The sequence below is a fragment of the Pseudonaja textilis genome, chromosome 5 (assembly GCF_049901715.1).
Source record: "Pseudonaja textilis isolate UNSWEBS1 chromosome 5, rPseTex1.2, whole genome shotgun sequence".
Taxonomy (NCBI): Eukaryota; Metazoa; Chordata; class Lepidosauria; order Squamata; family Elapidae; genus Pseudonaja; species Pseudonaja textilis.
In genome coordinates this window covers 18,048,966-18,068,030 of record NC_141994.1, presented here as the reverse complement: position 1 = coordinate 18,068,030, position 19,065 = coordinate 18,048,966, and the positions used below count along the sequence as shown (strand labels likewise).

Genomic DNA, 19,065 nt, shown 5'->3' with positions numbered 1-19,065 from the left:
CTTTACTATATATTTCAGGTAAAATTCCCAATAAAAATATCTCTGGTTTCAAGTCTATATGTTTTTTTGACATTTTTTCCAACCACATGTGGATTTTAGTCCAGTATTTTTTAGCATCCACACAAGTCCACCACATATGGTAATATGAGCCAGGTTTCTGATGACATTTCCAACATTTTTCGGATTTATTCTTGAACATTCTTGCTCTTTTTGTCGGGGGAAAATGCCACCTGTAAAACATCGTATACAAATTTTCTTTATATGCTGTTGACATTGTCATTTTATAATTTTGAGACCACAATTTTTGCCATTTCTCTAAATCGATCCCATATCCAAAATTCTTCCCCCAAGCAATCATAGTTTCTTTAACTTGTTCTTCTTCTAGTTTAATTTCTAATAAATATCCATACAATTTTTTAATCACCTTTTCATCAGTACCTGTCAAAATTTTATCTAAGTCAGTCAGTTTATCATAGAAACCTTCTGTTTTAGAATCTTTATCATACCTTGAATGTATTTGCGCATATGAAAACCAATTCATCTTTATACCTTGTTCCTCTAGTTTTTGCATAGATTTAAGTTCACCCCTTTCATTCAATATTTCATCATATCTAACTGTTTGTTCCTTTTTGTATATTATAGGATACGAAAATGCTTCAATAGTCAATAACCAGACTGGAATTTTCAAAAACATTGTCTTTTAATCTTCTCCCAGTTTAGCCACAGAGACTCCGTATATAATGTCTTCTAAAACACCCCTGTGTTTTAGTTCCTTTATACCATAAAAAAGCATGCCACCCCAACAACAAATCATGTCCTTCTAATGTCAACAATCTAGTATTTCTTGGTGTTATCCATTCCTTAACCCACATCAGATTTGTAAACTTGGTAGTACAACTCCCAATTAGGCAAACCAAATCCTCCTCTAATTCTAACATCTTGCAAAAGTTTTAACTTTATTCTCGCTTTCTTACCTTGCCATATATATTTCAACACAATTTTATTTAAATCTTCAAAATAGTCTTTTCCAGGCCTAATTGGAATTGTTTGAAACAAATATAAAATTCTGGGTAATATATTCATCTTGATTGTTGAAATTTTCCCTATTAGTGACAGTTGTAAATTTTCCCATTTCGCCAAATCTAGCACTATCTGATGTTTAAGTTTAATATAATTATTCTCTTTTAATGTACTACATCTTGCTGTCAAATATATCCCCAAGTACTTAATCTTATTCGTGACCTGAATTTTCAATCGGTCTGCCAGTTCTTCGTTTTGTCTTAATAGCATATTCTTTGCCAAAATCTTTGTCTTATCTTTATTTATTTTCAAACCAGCCACCTTTCCATATGTCTCTATCTTTTCTATCAATTTTGATGCTGTTTCTAAAGGGTCTTCTAAGATGAAAACCAGATCATCCGCAAATGCTTGCAGCTTAAACTCTTCCTTTTTTATTTTCATCCCTTTTATATTCTTTTCATCTCTAATATTTCTGTTTAGCACTTCCAAAATTAACACAAACAACAAAGGTGATAGCAATATATAGACTTATATACCTTGTCTTGTTCCTTTTCTTATATTGATAGAGTCTGTCAGTTCTCCCTCTATCATTACCTTTGCCGTTTGCTTATAGTATATAGCTTCTATTGCTTGAATAAATTTTCTAGCAAAACCCATCTGTTCCAACAGTAATAACATGAATCACCAATTTACATTATCAAATGCCTTCTGTGCATCTAGAAATATCAGCCATTTGTTTTTCAGGATGTGCCTCGTAGTATTCCAAGGTGTCCAAGATTACTCTCCTATTGTCTTTAACTTGTCTCTTTGGCAGAAATCCATTTTGATCAGGATGGATAAAATTATTTAAATATTTTTTAAGTCTTTCTGCCAATATTGAAGCAAAGATTTTATAATCTGCATTTAGTAGAGAAATGGGTCTATAGTTCTTAATTTGTAATGGGTCAGCCTCCTCTTTTGGAGTAAGTATAATATAGGCTTCTGACCATGATTTAGGTATCTTCTTTAACATAACTTCATTCATAACTTCTAGCAATGGAAGATTCAATGATTCTTGTAATCTTTTATAAAATTCTGCCAGAAGTCCATCTGGGCCTGGAAGCACACAGAGCCTTTTGTGCCAGCACGCGAGCTGCAGGCAAACTTACCTCCCTGCGCATGCGTGTGCCTCACAGCTGATTTTTGGCCGGTTTGAGGCCTTTTTCAGCCTCCTAGAAGCTTGAGGAAGGCTTCTGCAGGCTTTGCAGGCCAAAAACTAGGCCAGTTTCATCACTTCCTATCTTTCCAAAAATACTGGAAGTGACAAAACGGGCCTAGTTTCCCATGGGAATTCTTCCACAGTCCTAAGTGTGAAAAACAGTCATAAGTCACTTTTTTCAGTGCCATTGTAACTTTGAATGGTCACTAAATGAACTGTTGTAAGTCAACATTATTGGTTAAAAATAACACATAACCAATTCAGGTTTTTAAAAGATGGTTTCACCTTTTGCAAAAGCAAGTTTCTATACTTTTTGGTTACCAAGACAGGCAAAGGATAAGTTTCACTCTTGCAGATAGAAAAAGCAAATTTTTATCCAAAATCCACAAGTATGGGTTTTATACAAGTTAACTCAAACGTTCTTGGTACACTATTTCAATGGCTCTATTTTCTGCGGAATTTTGACAAACAGAATACACGCATTAAGGTAATTCCTTTTTAATACAAAATGTCTGCAGTAAATTGAAATGCAAACTTTGATAACCAAAAAATATAGTCATCCTTTCCAAGCCAGAATTATAAACAAGCCAAAACATGTCTATAAGGCTGACGTTGTGTAGAACACCAGAAACAAGCTTAAATTCCTAAAAATATATTATATACATTTATTTCTAAGATAATATACTGGGATTCTCATTAGATAATCCACAGATCCAAGATCACAATTAATGATCACTAAGAATTTGTATAGCTGAACTACCATAATTTATATTAAACTTTAGTAACTATTCAACTGGTACATTAAAGAGTATTTCTGAATGAAAGGGTTTTTAAAAAAAATATTTCTGTCTATCCAGTATTAGAATATCAGAAACAGGATAAATTCTCAATTATTTATTCAACCGTTAAATCATTCTTGGCATTGAGTAACCACACCTGCACTAATAATTCCCAATTATATCAATTGCCAAATTATTATTTGCAGAAAAAAAAGACTTTTAAAAATAAAGGCTGAATTTACAAAGGCTTATGCTACAGTATAGCTTTTGTCCAATTTTATCTAATTAATAAGGACTTTTCTTATTAAATTTTCCAAAAATTAGCTGGGGATTGATTAGCTAGTAACTAACCAAAAGTTAATACCAACATTTTTTTACTTAAGACGACAGGCTATGCAGCTAGCAGGTGATTTGATTAAATTATTGCTAAACTATACTCATTTAAGCATTCCAGACAGCAAACAAAGTCACAGGTTTTGGGCAATTTTTGGCCATACTATCCGTGGGATGTCAAGATGGCAGCCACGATCACACAACCAGAATGCCACTCCTTTTTTTTTGAGTCATAGACAATGGAGTGTCAGGCCTTTGATTGTGCAGTCCCACCTGCCATCTTTGTCCCCCAAAGTGTGGGTCTTCTTCTAATCCTTTCTTTGGTTTCAGCCCCCCCACTAGAAAGCAACAAAACAACGCAATTTCCCATTTCTTCCAGTAAACATCAACATCCTGACAACTGATGAGCATTATTTTGTTACTTGAGTTGGCATGAATTGGTTTTAATGAGCAAAATCTGTCACACAAAATGACTGTATGGAAAATCTCTTGCTATTGTACCTAAGTAAATATGTGCAAGGAACGTTTGTCTAACCTCTTCACATTCCAAGAGAGCTCTGAGGGAAAAGAAGACTGATAAAATATTTATCCACCAAAGTGTGCCTGGTATTGTATGCAGGGAATTTCTTGTCCTTGAGCTGAACTGTCACAAAGTCAGAGATGTTTTTGGAGGGGGTAGGGTCAAAATCTGTAAGATGGCAGGTGTGACACTGTGACTGAAGGGCTGCCCCTTTGCTATGTGGGCCTGTCACGCTGCCAGAATTTGGGCAGGTGCCCCAGTGTAGAACTCCAGGCTATATTTTACAATTCACCTTTTAACGTAAGAGTGGAGAATTTTACCTCATCATTTGTGGCAGAAACCAATCTTAGCACTGACTGGGACTTCTCTTCAAAAGACGCTGCAAGAAACGTGGCCATCTCTTCACCGATTAGGACACTACTTTCCTTCATTTCTGACAGAATTAATTCTAACAACGAAGCCCTGGAGAACAAAGAAATAGGAAGTGTTACTGATAAGAGTTACAGAGCTTGAGGTACAATATCGATTTGGATAGTCCTCTGTCTATGACCATTCGGTCAGTGATCATTCCAAGTTGCAATGGTACTGAGCAAATGGTTGATATAGCTGGACTTCAGAATTCCAGCCCTCCTGGCACCCTCCTGGTCATGTGATCATGATCTGGGTGCTTGGTAATCCATTTGCACTGACGATCGGTTGCCAAGTGCCTCACGATCAGAGAATCATATCTGCAAACGTTCCCGATGGCTTTCCCCAAAAGTCAATGAGGAAGCCAACAGGAAAGATTCTTTGGGTTGTATCTCTCTCACCTGTGCATCCTCCCTCCAGCCCCTCATGCTGCACCAACTACCTATACATCCCTGCACACCTTCAGACACCCTCCACAATCCAGGTAGCACCTCTCACATACCCTCCCTGACCATGTCTCTTGCATGCCCTGCCTGACCTGTGCAGTGCCTCTCATACGCATCCTCGCACCGTCCCCAACCCACACTGAGCCTCTCTCATACCCTCCCAACCTCCCTGACCCACATCTTGTGCAATCCCCCATACCATTCAGGCCCCAGGGGCAGCTTCCCTAACCGGTGTGGCAAGCCACACAGTGCCTCTCCAGCACCCTCCATTCCACTGTGCAGCAGATCTTCCAGTTTGGGTTCCATCTAGTGGAGTTGCGACAGGTTTCAGGGATTGGAACAGAAGCCATTTGTCTACCAGAAAAGGCCATGTCTCCATAAAGTAAGCCCTATTCAGTAAAGGAGCCCTGGTGGTGCAGTGGTTAGAATGCAGTACTGCAAGCTAAGTTAACTCTGCCCACAGTCTGGAGTTTAATCCTGAAAAGGGCTCAAGGTTGACTCAGCCTTCCCTCCTTCCGAGGTCAGTAAAAAATGAGGACCCCAGATTGATAGGAGCAATATGCTAAAAAAGCGCCCAGAGTGCGCTGTAAAGCACCATGGAGCGGTACATAAGTCTAAATGCTATTGCTATAGTCCCAAGAGAGAGAGATGTGAATCCCTAACAACAATTCTTGCCGCCAAGTGGGATGGATATCAGTTCCATAGTTAGAAGTAAGAGAGAAAACTTGATACTGGTAGAACTGGGAGCTGATCAGCAGCTTCAGCGAGACTTGGAGGGCTGTATGAATCTAAGCCTACCTAGGAAGTGATACGCAACCTCAGTTCCAATTTACATAAAGAATAAATTATGGCCCCTTTTAGTCTAGACACTCCACCTTAAGGAAACCTCTTATTCTTGCAAACATTTGTGTCTATTACATGATATCATTTTTAAAATGCAATCTTTCCAACCTAACCTTCTACCCACAAAGAAATAGTTAAAGTACACTGGGAGATGTCAGCGGTGGGGTCTGAAAAGTAGAGGATTAACGTTCAGCAGCTTCAGTTTATAATAAGCACTTAGAGAACTTAAATGTTTTTTGAAACTCACTGAATAAAAATATAAAATTTCTAATCCAAAATAATCATTGCATTAAAATAATGATGGGAGTCGGGTAAGATACCATTTTTAAAAAAATATTATTATGACTTTAGGAAAATTTCTATTTGTATTGTCTGGTAGTTTCAAGGAATCGTATTGTTAAAATTGTTATGAAATAATCATTCTTCAGAACAGAAACTGTAAGTTTTTATATGATGAAAGAAGAACTATTCTGCTGTTATCAAAAGGTTAATAGGCAGGCTGGTGTATATATTCCTTTGAGAACAGCTACAGAATAACTTGATAATACAGAAAGCCCTTGTTTGTTAGCATATTTGCAACCAGTAGCAAATATAAATATTACCCAAGCTACAAAAAAGGCAATTAGCAGAGTAAATTTTAAACATTTTAATGGAATTAAATTAAAATCACCTCTGGAAATTGTGAGTGTTTCATTATTGGAGGTTTTCAAGAAGAAATCGGAGAGCCATTTGTCCAGGATAGTGTAAGATCTCCTGCCATGGGCAAGGGGTTGGACTAGAAGGCCTCTAAGATCCCTTTCAACGTTATGATTCTATATTCTGTGTACTTAATATGCAATGAAGCAAGCAAGCAAGCTCAGAGAGCATCATGGACTCCATTAAACGAGATATTAAGACTGTGGACTACAGCATTCATCATGAAAGACACAAGCTACCGCTAATTTATAACTGATGAAATTTCTGTGGTGGTTAAAATGTTCCCAAAATTCAGGGAATACTGATTCTTTTTTTCTTTAAATCAGAACAAATATTTTAACAGAGCAATCCTACTGAGCACAGTAGGGAGATCTGAATTGAACAAACCATTCCATCAAAGGCCCTTCTGGGTTTGTGCTGGCATGTAGAAAGGAAAACTAGTATTTTCCATCCCGTCTTTTATGTTTCGATTTGTTTGCAGAAATATTTTTCCCTTTCACTGCAAGCAACAGGAGTGCACCAGCTGCAGAACTAGCATCCAACCCCTGCTTTATCATTAAGAGCACATCAGGGGATGGGACAGGCTGCTCCAGAGCTGGTCCCAGTCTGCCAAACCCCATTAGTCCCAATTCCTTTTTAAAGAAACTTTATTAACCATGGTTGAATCGGGCAGAGGTAAGTAGGTCTGCACACAGACTGGGTATCAGAGTAAATGATGGAGATTGCAACACTCTGTAGAAAGACAAGGGAGAGGACCATTATTCGATGGCGTCCCCACCCACCAATATAGACCGAACATCAATGATTATCACCCAAAAAGTCCTAGATAAGAAGGCTTTCTGACTGCTCTTTGGATACCTTAGGTCAGAGATGTCAAACTCAAGGCCCGTGGGCCAGATGCGGCCTGCAGGGTTGCTTAGATCTGGCCCACAGGGTCGCCCTGGAAACAACAAAGGATTGGCCCATGGTGCCTCTGCCACTGAAATCAGAGCTCGGAAGGGCCCCGTTTTCAGCCGCGACGGCCTCCTGCGGCCCTCTACCAGTGAAAACGGGGCAAAACAAATTAAAAATGAAACAAAAGGAGAAATGTTTCCCCTTTTGCATTTGAGCATGGAAGAGGGAACAGTAAAGGAGAAAGGGAAAGAGGAAAGACCAAGTAAATGATGGGAAGATGGGAAGAGAGCAAGGAAGGAAAAATAAGGAAAGAGGGGAAGGAAGAAGAAAGGAGAATGAAGAGGGAAGGGAGGGAGATTATAATTAGAGTGAGGGAGGGTTTGAGGGAAATCCTGCCTTAGCACCTGGCCATCACAGGTGCCCCCAACATGAGTGGTGTCAAGCTGGCCACACCTACCCCGGCCACACCCACCCCGGGCCCCTGAGGTCAAACATAACCTTGATGCATCCCTCAATGAAACCGAGTTTGACACCCCTGCCTTAGATTAAGATGATTATGAACAGTCAGGGCAATGTGACCAGGGAAGAGCTTAGGTGCTTCTAGTTATGTCTTGCAGTATTTTAAAGATAAGATCCTACGTCAGGAACAAAGCTATGTTATAGATGTTCATACCATTTTTAAATTTTAATTATCTGGATGGCTAATATTTTTTAAAAAGGGGAAGGAAGAAGATTCATCGTTCGGGATGCCTGTGTGCTTTTTAACCACAGTTAAAGTTGCATATCACCATTGGCACAAACTAAAAGTGAAACCAGCATCTGGACAGTTTGCAAACCCTGGCTGGAAGCTAACCACTGACTAAGTTAGATTATGATAGTTTTATTTATGTTTCGGTGCATGCTATCCCCCAGTATGTGCAAATCCTAGTTAAAATCTGTGCACTCTTTTTGAACCAAAATCATGACTTCCATTTAATTCCATCAAAGTATAATTACGAAATACTGATGGGTAATGTCCTGCCCCTATTGGAGTCTGAATCTGAGGAGGAAGATGAACAGCTGACAGGAAGTGGGAGTGTGGCTCCGTTGGCTGTGGAGGAAACTGGGGAAGGGCAAAGTCTGGCTGGGCAGAGCAAGGGAGAGGTAGATCAAAGGAGAGGGAGTTCAGAGGAAGACCCAGGCTCACCCACTCTTCATCCTAGGGCACGCAGGGTGGAACGGAGAAGAGAGCAACGTGGGTTGTGTGGCTTATGGGGGAGGAAAGGGCCCTGATTCCCTTCATTAGCCACAGCTGGGAAGAGAGTTTAAAAGAGATGCATGCTGAGTGCGGCAGCTGCTGGGAGTAAACATGAGTTTATCTTGTGTTGACTTTGCTTATTTGTGTTCCTGGGTGTCTTCCCTACCGTGTTGAGTTATTGCCGTGCCTTCATGTCTGGAATTCTTGCTCCCGCCCTGCTGGACTAATTACCTCATCTTGCCTTGATTGGACTTCTAGTTACAGTTTTTGTTGACCACGTTTTGGACTTGATTCTCTGCAGCCAAACGCTGTTCCTGGGAGAGTTTTTCTCCAGCCAGAAGGTAACCAGGACATTGGGGGAAAAGTTGGACCTAATATGAAGGGATTCTTACTGATTATCTGACTGTGTTGCCTTTGTGCCATGCCCCGGGTCATCACAGGTAAGGAACAGGATCCCTATCGTGCTTTTTACTAAAATTGTTTTTTGTGATGGAGCTGGTCAGAGAAAAATACAATCATATTAGCCGCGTATGTACCTTACTGATGCCCAAAATATCCTGTTTGATATTTCTAATCTTCTTTACTTTGCTAATATATCCTCTTGAGTTTCATTTCATGTGCCGGCTTGTTTGTAAGAAGACATGGCTGATGGCAGGAAAAAAAATGTTCATCCTGCCCTTAATTTGGCTGGAGGGTTGAAGGTATCTGAAATGATTTGGCAGATAGACACTTTGTTGTGTTTTATTTTTATTTTGTTTTGTTTTTCCGCTCTAGCTACGAAATGAGAGGTTAGGTTGAGTCATTCCATGCAGCAGGGCATGATGCTCTTATGAAATCAGGGCCCAAGCATGAAATCTTCTTTTCATTTATCTCCAGCCTGCGCATTTATTTAGAAAGTGAGGGCGCCAACCTGGATTCTGCAACTCCTATCCAAATCCTTGCCAGTTGCGGCTGGACTGTAATGTTAACCAACCAATTTAAAACCATTACTGACACAGAAACATGTATTTAGGGATTCTGTGCCAACTATAAAAACCACGCTGGGTTTCTCCCCCCCCCCCAAAAAAATCATGTGAACAGGATACTCTGGATGGTATGCTAACTACTAAAACCCACACTGGTTTTTGGGGTTACCTTTCTGGATCGCTCAGTTTGGCATAGAGGGCTTTGACCAACTCGGGGCACTGCAGCAAATGGTTGGTAACAATCAAGGTCCTGAAATTAGGGGAAAAACACACAAAAAGTAAGATATACTGTTGTTGGTTATAATTAAACACCAAAGTTAACACCTCTGCACTGTATTAATGTAGTTCACACTGAAACCAGTCAGGTTATATTTCTTACAGTACCAGCTAAGTTACATAGCCAAGTAACAAAATTATTAATATTCTCACTCCAGAATGTAAATGTGTAATCAGGAATTGCTTTGAAAGTTCCAACGTAGGTATATATGCTCAATTTCCTGATCCTCAATTTCTTTAAAAATAGGGTAAAATTAATTTTATGTTGATTTTTTTAAAATATAAAACATGGTGAGTTGGAACCACTGAGCATGTACTCCAGAGCTAGCAAAAGCTAACTTTCACAATGTTTCCTCTTCCATTCCCGCAAAAAGATTACTCTAACATCCAAGGAACTGTACCAAATAGGCAGCGGTTCTGGCGGAAAAATCTTCCATAGAAGTAAGCCAGATTTTGTAACTGTCATTATATTTATTTTCCAGAATTCCAAAGGCTAAAAGTACTTTAAAAGGTATAGATGGGCCTATATCATCCATCGTTTTATTAAAAAACGTGCAAGTATCCCAAAATAAATTCTGTTCCGTGCACATTGACAATACCAAAATCAGTAAAGAAAAATTGGGGGGAAAGACAGGCAGGGAGGGAGGGAGGCAGAAAAAGATACAGGTGTAAGTTCTGCCTCCCTAGAAAAAGAGGATTGTCCAGCTATGGTTCACATGTCCTCGGGGAACCTCTGAATAAATACTGCAAGATTTAGTGATTGTACAAAAATTCAACCATAAATAACATCAGTAACTATATGACATAATTACACAATTCACTTCCTTTGCCTAATGGCATCATAACATGGCTCTTTTGAGTTACCCCCATGATGTATGAACACCAAAACCCAAGCTGTGCAATGATCAGAGCTTTAAGATGTTGCAGGATCCAATGTGAGTTGGTCACCAGAACCAGAAATTCAGGGATTTTCTCACTGAGTGTGTGCAATATTTTGGGGTCTGAAGAGCCGCTCCAAAATTTCTAGTGAATAAACTACATTGTTTGTGGGTATCATCCTTTTTTAGACACTCAAGCCTCATAGGTGTAATTCAAAAAGTGGCCCTTAATCTGAATCACATTTCCTTTCCCCCTCCCCCCAAGTTTTTATTTTTATAGCATGTAAAAATTCCAATTTTAATCAAACAGTGTATTGTCTGGGTACAAATATTTTTAGGATAAAATAATCAAAACATTTACAATATTCATTACATTGATGTTAATTATAGTAGTATAAATAATAACATTATTTACTTAACCAATTCAACATGCCTTTCTTATATCACTGATCCTATCCATCGATTTCCCTATATCTAGCTCCTGTTTTTTTCAGCTAGCCATTGATAAAATAAATCCCAAGTCAGAAAGTATTCAGTTTCCTTCTTTTCCTTCATTACAAGTGTTAGCCTATCCCTTTCTGCACATTCTAATGTTTTTTAAATTTTCATCTGTTGGAATCTCTTCACATTTCCATTGTTGCACAAATACAATTCTAGCTGCAGTCAGTACATGGAAAATCATATATGCATTCCCTCTGTTATTATATTGATCCAGCAAAATGCCCAACAACAATATATCTGGTTTCAAGTCAATATGCTGAATATGAATCACATTTCTGGCTCCATCATTAGAGTTCAGATTCCTTTCAGATAAGTAAAAAAGGCTTTGGTCCATGAACCAAAATGCTTCTCCATGTTTTCTTCCTCCTCCCCATACCTGTTTCTGCAGTTTGCTGGACAACAACAGAAGCACCTGGGAGCAGCTTAGCCAGGTGCTACTAATAAAAAGTCAAAAAATGCCAATATAACATGCCATTTGGGGTCTTATCTTTGATGAACAGAGGCTTAATAGCTATAATAGTTGTAACTCAGTTGCACTTGATCAGTGCAACATTTTTACACTCCCTGCCTGCACTAAAAAGAATTTAAAAGAAGCTATAACTTATACCCTGTAGAATGGAAGGTTATCAAAAGCTAAAGCAAGACCCTTTGTTACCGTTTTGAAAAAGTTGAACACAATACATACGTCCATTTCAATTCTGGGCATCTTCTAGAAGTTTGAAAAACACGGAGGGCAATTTTCAAGTTGTTTTGCTCCTGTAGTTGTCTGGTTCGCTCAGGATTAAGGCACACGAAAAGGACCATAGAGCAATAATCAATGATTTTCTCATCTTGATGATTTAAACAATTCCTTTAAAAACGAAAGAAAGGAAAGGAACAAGAACAGCAGCAGTGATTAAACTATAATATTTTTACAACCAAAGTTATTTTGAAACGTTCTGACAAACTGAGAGAGATGCAAATAAGGATAAGGAAAATGATTGGAGGCTGGGAAATTTTCAGCAAGAAGAGACTGGGGGAAGTGGGAGTGTTTAGCAGTAAGAAATGATGTTGAAGGCAGAATATTAATTTATCTATTTACTACGTTTATACATTGTTCCAATCCATACCAACTCCAAGTATTCAACAAACCCTACTTTTATAAGTACGGTTAACAAATATGCAAGTATCAATGACAACAGAATACTGTGGTACAAAGCACAATTTAATTGAGATCAACAAAATAAATCACTTTGAATCAACCACCAAATTATTAGAGGGAATAGTTCACAATGCCTCTGCTTCTAAGGCTCACTTTAATTGCCTTAAAAAAAAATCAATAGACACCCTAACAGTTTAACACTCTTCAAATATCTGAAAAGGAGTCACCGAGAGAGAACAAGCCAGACCCTTCCTATCGTTTCCCGAGTGTGGGATGTGGAAGAATGAAGTGACAGGAAACTAGATACCTGCTTAGTGCCCAGCTTTGGGTTAGAAATTGGGAGACTGCACATTCCAATCTTGCCCTAGAAATTAAGCCAGTTGAACGATGTTGAACCAATCCCTCTCTCTCTCTCTCTCTGCTCCAGGAAGAAAGCAAGGGAACATGTTACTGGGAAAATAGCATGGACTTGTCTAGATAGTTGCCCGGAATCAATATTGATTCAAAGGCAGCCCCAAAATGTTCCTGCTAACCAAGTATATTTGCTTCTTTTTATCTGAAAACTAAGGCTTTTTTTGAAAAAAAAAACCTGCTTTCTGTTGACATTTTTACTTATTTATTTAGTTGATTTATTATTATTGGATATATCCAAACCTGAATGAATTTCAACTTCTCCATCTGCAGATGATAGAAAGCAGATCTTGCTGAAGATGGAGAAACCACCTACCTGAATTTGATTAAACATAAATCTTTAAGCCGCAAAGAAAAGCTCATGGTCCTGCCATCCAATTTAATCCAACCTAAAACAGAAACTCTCATTCTGACTCTTTAAATTAATGTGGAGGGAGAAAACCACAGAATATAATCTCAATTCCCTTATTACCCTGATAAGTTTTTCCCCCCTCTCCAAATAACTTTAGGACTTGCAAACAATGTCAATGAACCTTAAAATCAAGCATAATTAAAGTACCTTCAAGCAACTCTACCCTTTTTGGGAGAAAAGGTGACAATTGCAGATGCTTACAAGAAAAGAGAAGGGAAAGCAAGTTTCCATATTGAATTCTGAGAGTCACGGTTCCCTGTTGCAATATTTCCAAGAAGCTGGAGGCTACAATGAAAAGCTAAAAGAAAAAAAAAAGACACATCAAAGAAGAAAATTGCTTATATTAGAGAATTCTAAACACATCTCTAATATTAAAAAGGGGATTATTAGGACAACTTAGCCAGCTTCCTTACCCCATTTACTAACCGCTAGCCTTTTGTCTGTCAACCCTAGAAATAAGTTCATCAGAATAGAATAAAATAGAATGGAATGGAACGGAACGAAACAGAACAGAACAGAACAGAATTATTTATTGGCCAAGTGTGATTGGACACACAAGGAATTTGTTTTGGTGCAAATGTTCTCAGTGTTCATAAAAAGAAAAAAATGCATTCGTCAAGAATCATAGGTATAACAATAATAGTCAAAGGGTACAAATAAGCAATCAAATCATACTAGGAAACATAATAATAAGTGATCAGATCAAATCAGCTACATAATACACAGAGCCTACTTTTATACTTCATGAATTATAGGTCTGTTCTTTTCAATGCCTCTTCTTTCTTCCTTAAAAAGAAAGTAGAGGAATGAATTACTGAAAGGGATAAAGGACAATCCACTTTAAAATAGGAATGCAGTCAAGAATTGGGTTCCATTAGAACAATTCGAAGCTAATGCTAGGAGGCTCATCAAACCAGTGCCCACCTATATGTGGGATTACTATGAGAATTTCTTGAGAAGACAATCCTTGCAGATCTCTGTTTTGATTCATGCGAAGGCTGACCAAAATATACATCCTGAATGGCTCCATTTCTCAGTGCCTAGAGAAAGAAATTGGAGCTGTTCTATTTCAAGTATATACTGTATTTGATTCCCAACACAGTGCCTCTCTAATTGTGTGCATATAGACTTAAGTAAAGTTAGATTTATTTAAAATTTATGTTAAGCAGAAGCTATCACCGCTGATTTCTCTTAATAACGATATTGCCTTAATTCAAGACTAGGTTGCAGGACATATGTTTTACACACAAAACAGCATTGAAAAGTGAATCCTTTTTTGTTTGAAAGGGAAACTTGAGGGAAAAAAACCTCAAGTTCAGCCAGGTAACAAAACATTGTGAAGTCTATGCACTGTATAATCTGCCATTTTCTTAAAAGTTTGCCCCCCCCCCCCAAAAAAAAATATTTATACGATGAAAGATTTAAACCAAGCAAAGGACAGAACGTTGACAGTTACGGTGAGTTGGACAAGTGAGCAAAGAGACAACGGAAGGAAAGTGCAAATCCAATGCAGGAATAGGATTATTATAGGCTGCATGGTGTAAAATAGCAATATTTCAAAAGGAAAAATATTAAAGTCACTCACTACCCTCTTTATTTTTAGACAGTTTGGCAAACTGCTGCAATTTGCAGTCAAGGAACTCAACACCCTCAGATCTCCATACGAGAAAATTGAAGCCAGCATGTTCCATCGCCAGCATTTGCTTTCTTTCAAATGCATCCAGTATGCTAGTTTTAGATATTACATACATTATATAAATCTTCCTCTCTGTATGATTTGGGGTTTTAAAAAAACTGATTTTTCAGTAAATTTTTTCATTCAGTAGCTTTGATCAACGAAAGGCCAATAGATTTAAAGTTTGAAGAAGGACAACACTACCAAAAACTTCTAAAAATCAAACGAAAGTTTGGAGACATCCACAATATTAAGACAAAGGGCACTTCTGCAAAATATCAATAAATCCTGTTTCTCCCTTGTTTCAGAGGTGGCATTTAAACATACCATTACTATTAAAATATAGTTAACCAGATAGTAGGAAAGCAGTCGGAAGTGTTGGTTGCCAGGCCCTGAAAACTATAACGAGTATTTCTCCTAAAGGTGCTGAGCCAGCGTCTTTTACAGCATCAGAGTTGTAGAAGGGCTTGGGTATCTTGCTTCTTGAAGCAAACAGAAAGATAATAAAAAATTAGGGTACCAGGGATCTCTCCCTTTACATTGTGTACTTGGGTTTTTTTTCTCTTCAAATGAAGATGTTAAAAACATCCAAAGCCAGTTCTCAGAGGTATGAGGAACATCTTCTATTTTCATGCAGGAATGGATGGATCATCGGTGTATGCAGAACTGAAGATTCCATCTTCCAACAGTAGTAGAAATGATGGTGGAAGGGGAGGCAAGGAAGAATGCAAACCAGTTGTTGCTATTTACTAAAGAGCAGTGATATGAAATATGAGGGGTCCTTGGTGCTCTCTGGACTTGTTTTCTTGCAGACGTTTCATTACCAAACTAGGTAACATCATCAGTGCTAGTCTTAATATGCAATATAAAGTAATTTTGTTTACCTTTCACAAATAGATCCGAAAAATTGTTTTGCACCATGTCAAGACATTTTAAATCAAGTGCTTTGAAACATAGAAGCTATGGATTATTTGTGTGCTTTTTAAGTGTGTCAGGAGTTCCCTGTTTAGACAATTTTTATCTTCCTAGTTTTTTCATTCCCAAACAAGCCAAACACCGTAAGAATTTGAGGTTAACTCTGACTTCTCCACTGTGGAACTCCTCGGGGTTAAGAGCTTGCTCCAAGGTGCATAGGCACATAGAACAGAGAATAACAAGAGTTGGAAGGGACCTTGGAGGTCATCTAGTCCAACCCCCTGATCAAGCAGGAGAGTCTATACCATTTCAGACAAATGGCTGTCCAGTCTCTTCCTGAAAGCCTCCAGTGATGGGGCACCTACAACTTCTGAAAGCAAGCAGTTCCACTGGTTGATTGTTCTCATCGTTGGGAAATTTCTCCTGAGTTCTAGGCGACTCCTCTCCTTGGTTAGTTTCCATCCATCATTTCTTGCCTTGCCTTCTGGTCCTTTGTACAATAGTTTCCCCTCCTCATCTTTGTGGCAGCCCCTCAAATACTGGAACACTGCTGTCATATGTCCCCTAGTCCTTCTTTTCACTAGACTAGACATACCCAATTCCTGTAACCGTTCTTCATATATTTTAGTCTTCTCTCTTCTTTCCAGAGTCTCAAGATCTTTTTATACTGTGGTGATCAAAACAGGATGCAGTATTCCAAGTGTGGCCCACTAAGGCCTTGTAAAGTGGTACGAACATGTCAGGTGTAAAGCTGTATTAACATATTAGTTTCTATCCCTCTGTTAATGCAGCCTAGGATTTGCATTGGCTTTTTTGTTGTTGCTGCCGCGTACTTTTGGCTCATACTGAAGTGATTGTTCACTGGACTCCAAAATGCACATACACAGTATACATGCCATACAAAATTGAGCAAAATGACAATATTAAAATATATTTTAACATATGCTAATGTTCATTTTGTGAATATTGGCTCACTTTATATAGACAATTCTACCAATTAGTCCTAATTTTGCTGAACTTAAATACTCCCAAAACACAAATCATGCTATTTAATTTAAGCCATTCTGGAAATTATTGAAAGATTGAGAAGTTAATTCCAACGAAACAAAAAGATTCATGAGAGGATACTCTTCTGGTGGCTTGTTCTTATTCCATGAAGTAATACAAGAAATAGCCAAAAGCTTTTCCTCAGAAAGTCATCTCATTTGGAAGATTTGTCAGAACCTACCTTCAATGAGGTAACATCCCTTACAACTAGAAATTCATTACGCATTAAAAAAAAAATACAGATATGTGACTAAGAAAGCACAACCATCACAGGTGGAAGGTAGTCATTAACCCTGGATTACAAAACATAGCATAGAAAAAACCACTTTGCGTTTCCAATTCCAGAACAAGCCGCAACTAACCGCAGTTCAGTTAATAATAGGGACTATGGATCCAATATAGAGAAACAAGAAAAGGAGGGAGAAATGTGCAATATGATCAACTGCTTTAAAAGGTCTCTTTTTAAAAAGAAAAAGTTGAATATCTTGTCTGAACACTGTCCCGTTAAAAGGGCTGCAGAATTACAATTCATGGTATCTTAGGAGAGTCCTAAGTCTAGCCATGTATTCTGAAAGAGCATATCACAGTGCCCTCTAGTGGCAAAACCTTCCAACTCTCCAACTGGTCCCAATGACAATCTTTTTTTTAAAATTAAACCATGTAAAATTGACAGTCTACATTTTAAAAGTAAATTAGTAAGTGGCCCTGTGAGGCAACTGGGGGGGTCAAACACAAAAACAAAGTTGATATAGTTAAAGGACTCAATTCCAACTCCTATACTTTGCATGGCATTTGAAAAAAAATACAGATCTCTATAAAATAGAATAGAATAGAATAGAACAGAACAGAACAGAATAGAATAATTTATTGGCCAAGTGTGACTGGACCCACAAGGAATTTGTCTTAGTGCAAATACTCTCAGTATACACAAAAGAAAAGATACATTCGTCAAGAGTCAAGAATCATAAGGTACAACATTTAATAATAGTCATAGGGTTCAATAGGCAATCAAATCATACTAGGAAACAGTCAATATAAATCATAAGGATACAAGTGACAAGGTTACAGTCACAAGTGGGAGGGGATGGGTGATAAGGAGTGATGAGAAGATTAACAGTAATAGTAGTGCAGACTTTGTAAATAGTTGGACAGTGTTGAGGGAATTATTTGTTTAGCAGAAGGATGGCGTTGGGGAAAAAAACTGTCCTTGTTTCTAGTTGTTCTGGTGTGCAGGGCTCTATAGTGTCGTTTTGAGGGAAGGAGTTGAAACAGTTTATGTCTGGGATGTGAGGGGGTCTATATATATTTTCACAGCCCACTTTTTGACTCGTGCAGTATACAGGTCCTCAATTGAAGGCAGGTTGGTAGCAATTGTTTTTTCTGCAGTCCTAATTATTATCTACTAAAAGCAAGTATGCAGATCAGGGCCTTTTCCTCTTCCTTCTGGCACAAGTTCTCCCAATGCTATCTCCCCATTTCAGATCCTGATGAAAACTGAAAGTTCATACATCCTAATTAAGATTTATAAATCAATGTGTTAAAGCAGAAGTAAACAGCATTATTGAAACAACTCTTCAGAATTATATTCTTTCAATACTTGTACCGTTTTTAAAGGAAACAGTCACTTATGCGCCTCATTTTTAAATGCAATAGAACCCGATATAATGGCAAGGCGTATTCCAATAGGAAAAAGTGCTCTGGAGTAAATAGCACCATCTGCTGGCAACTCCTTAAAGCAACCATCTTACTTCTGTCTGTATATAAACAGAGGGACAGCTTGATTTTTATGGCAAAATACTTTCACATACGACCACAATTGAGCCCAAAATTTATGTTGTTAAGCGAGACATTTGTTAAGTGAGCTTTGTCCTGTTTTACAACCCTTCTTAGCAACAGTTGCTAAGTGAATCACTGCAGTTGATAACTTAGTAACTCGGTTGTTAAGTGAATCTGGCTTCCCCATAGACTTTGCTGGTCAGGAGGTCACAAAGGGGATCACATGACCCTGGGACACTGCAACAGTCATAAGTATGAGCCAGTTGCTGAGCATCTGAATTCTGATCATATGATCATGGGGAAGCTGCAAAAGCTTGTAACTGTGAAAAACGGTCATACGTCACATTTTTTCACTGCCGTTGTAACTTTGAACGGTCACTAAGCAAATTGTTGTAAGTCAAGGACTCCCTGTACATGTCCGGAAAGTTGTGGAAACAAAATTCCTCCTGTACATTCTTAGCAGAATTTGCAGTGGTCATTTCACCAGGTATAATAGGGCTTTTAGCTGTGGTAAATCAGTATTCTTCAACTTTTGACAACTTGTAAAACGAATTCTGAAAGTTGAAGTCCGCACACCTTAAAGTTGACCAAGGCTGAGAGACATCGCTCCAAACCAAGGTCTTCAAACTTGACAAGCTTAAGACTTGTGGACTTCAACTCCCAGGATTCCTGAGCTAACATGACTGGAGGAGGA

The 19,065-nt window shown here is 38.3% G+C and overlaps 1 protein-coding gene across 2 annotated transcripts in view; it reads right to left on the bottom strand.

Moving 5' to 3' along the window:
• The window catches only part of ATXN10 (ataxin 10), a 59,067-nt gene that overhangs the window by 28,100 nt on the left and 11,902 nt on the right, over positions 1-19,065 (bottom strand). For both annotated transcript variants that reach the window (XM_087934217.1, XM_026702438.2), the window contains exons 4-7: positions 13,160-13,256; positions 11,680-11,844; positions 9,509-9,589; positions 4,171-4,312 (exon numbers count right to left, since the gene is read on the bottom strand). In XM_087934217.1, coding sequence (XP_087790343.1) covers positions 4,171-4,312; positions 9,509-9,589; positions 11,680-11,844; positions 13,160-13,256 — 485 coding nt within the window. The remainder of the gene's footprint in view (positions 1-4,170; positions 4,313-9,508; positions 9,590-11,679; positions 11,845-13,159; positions 13,257-19,065) is intronic.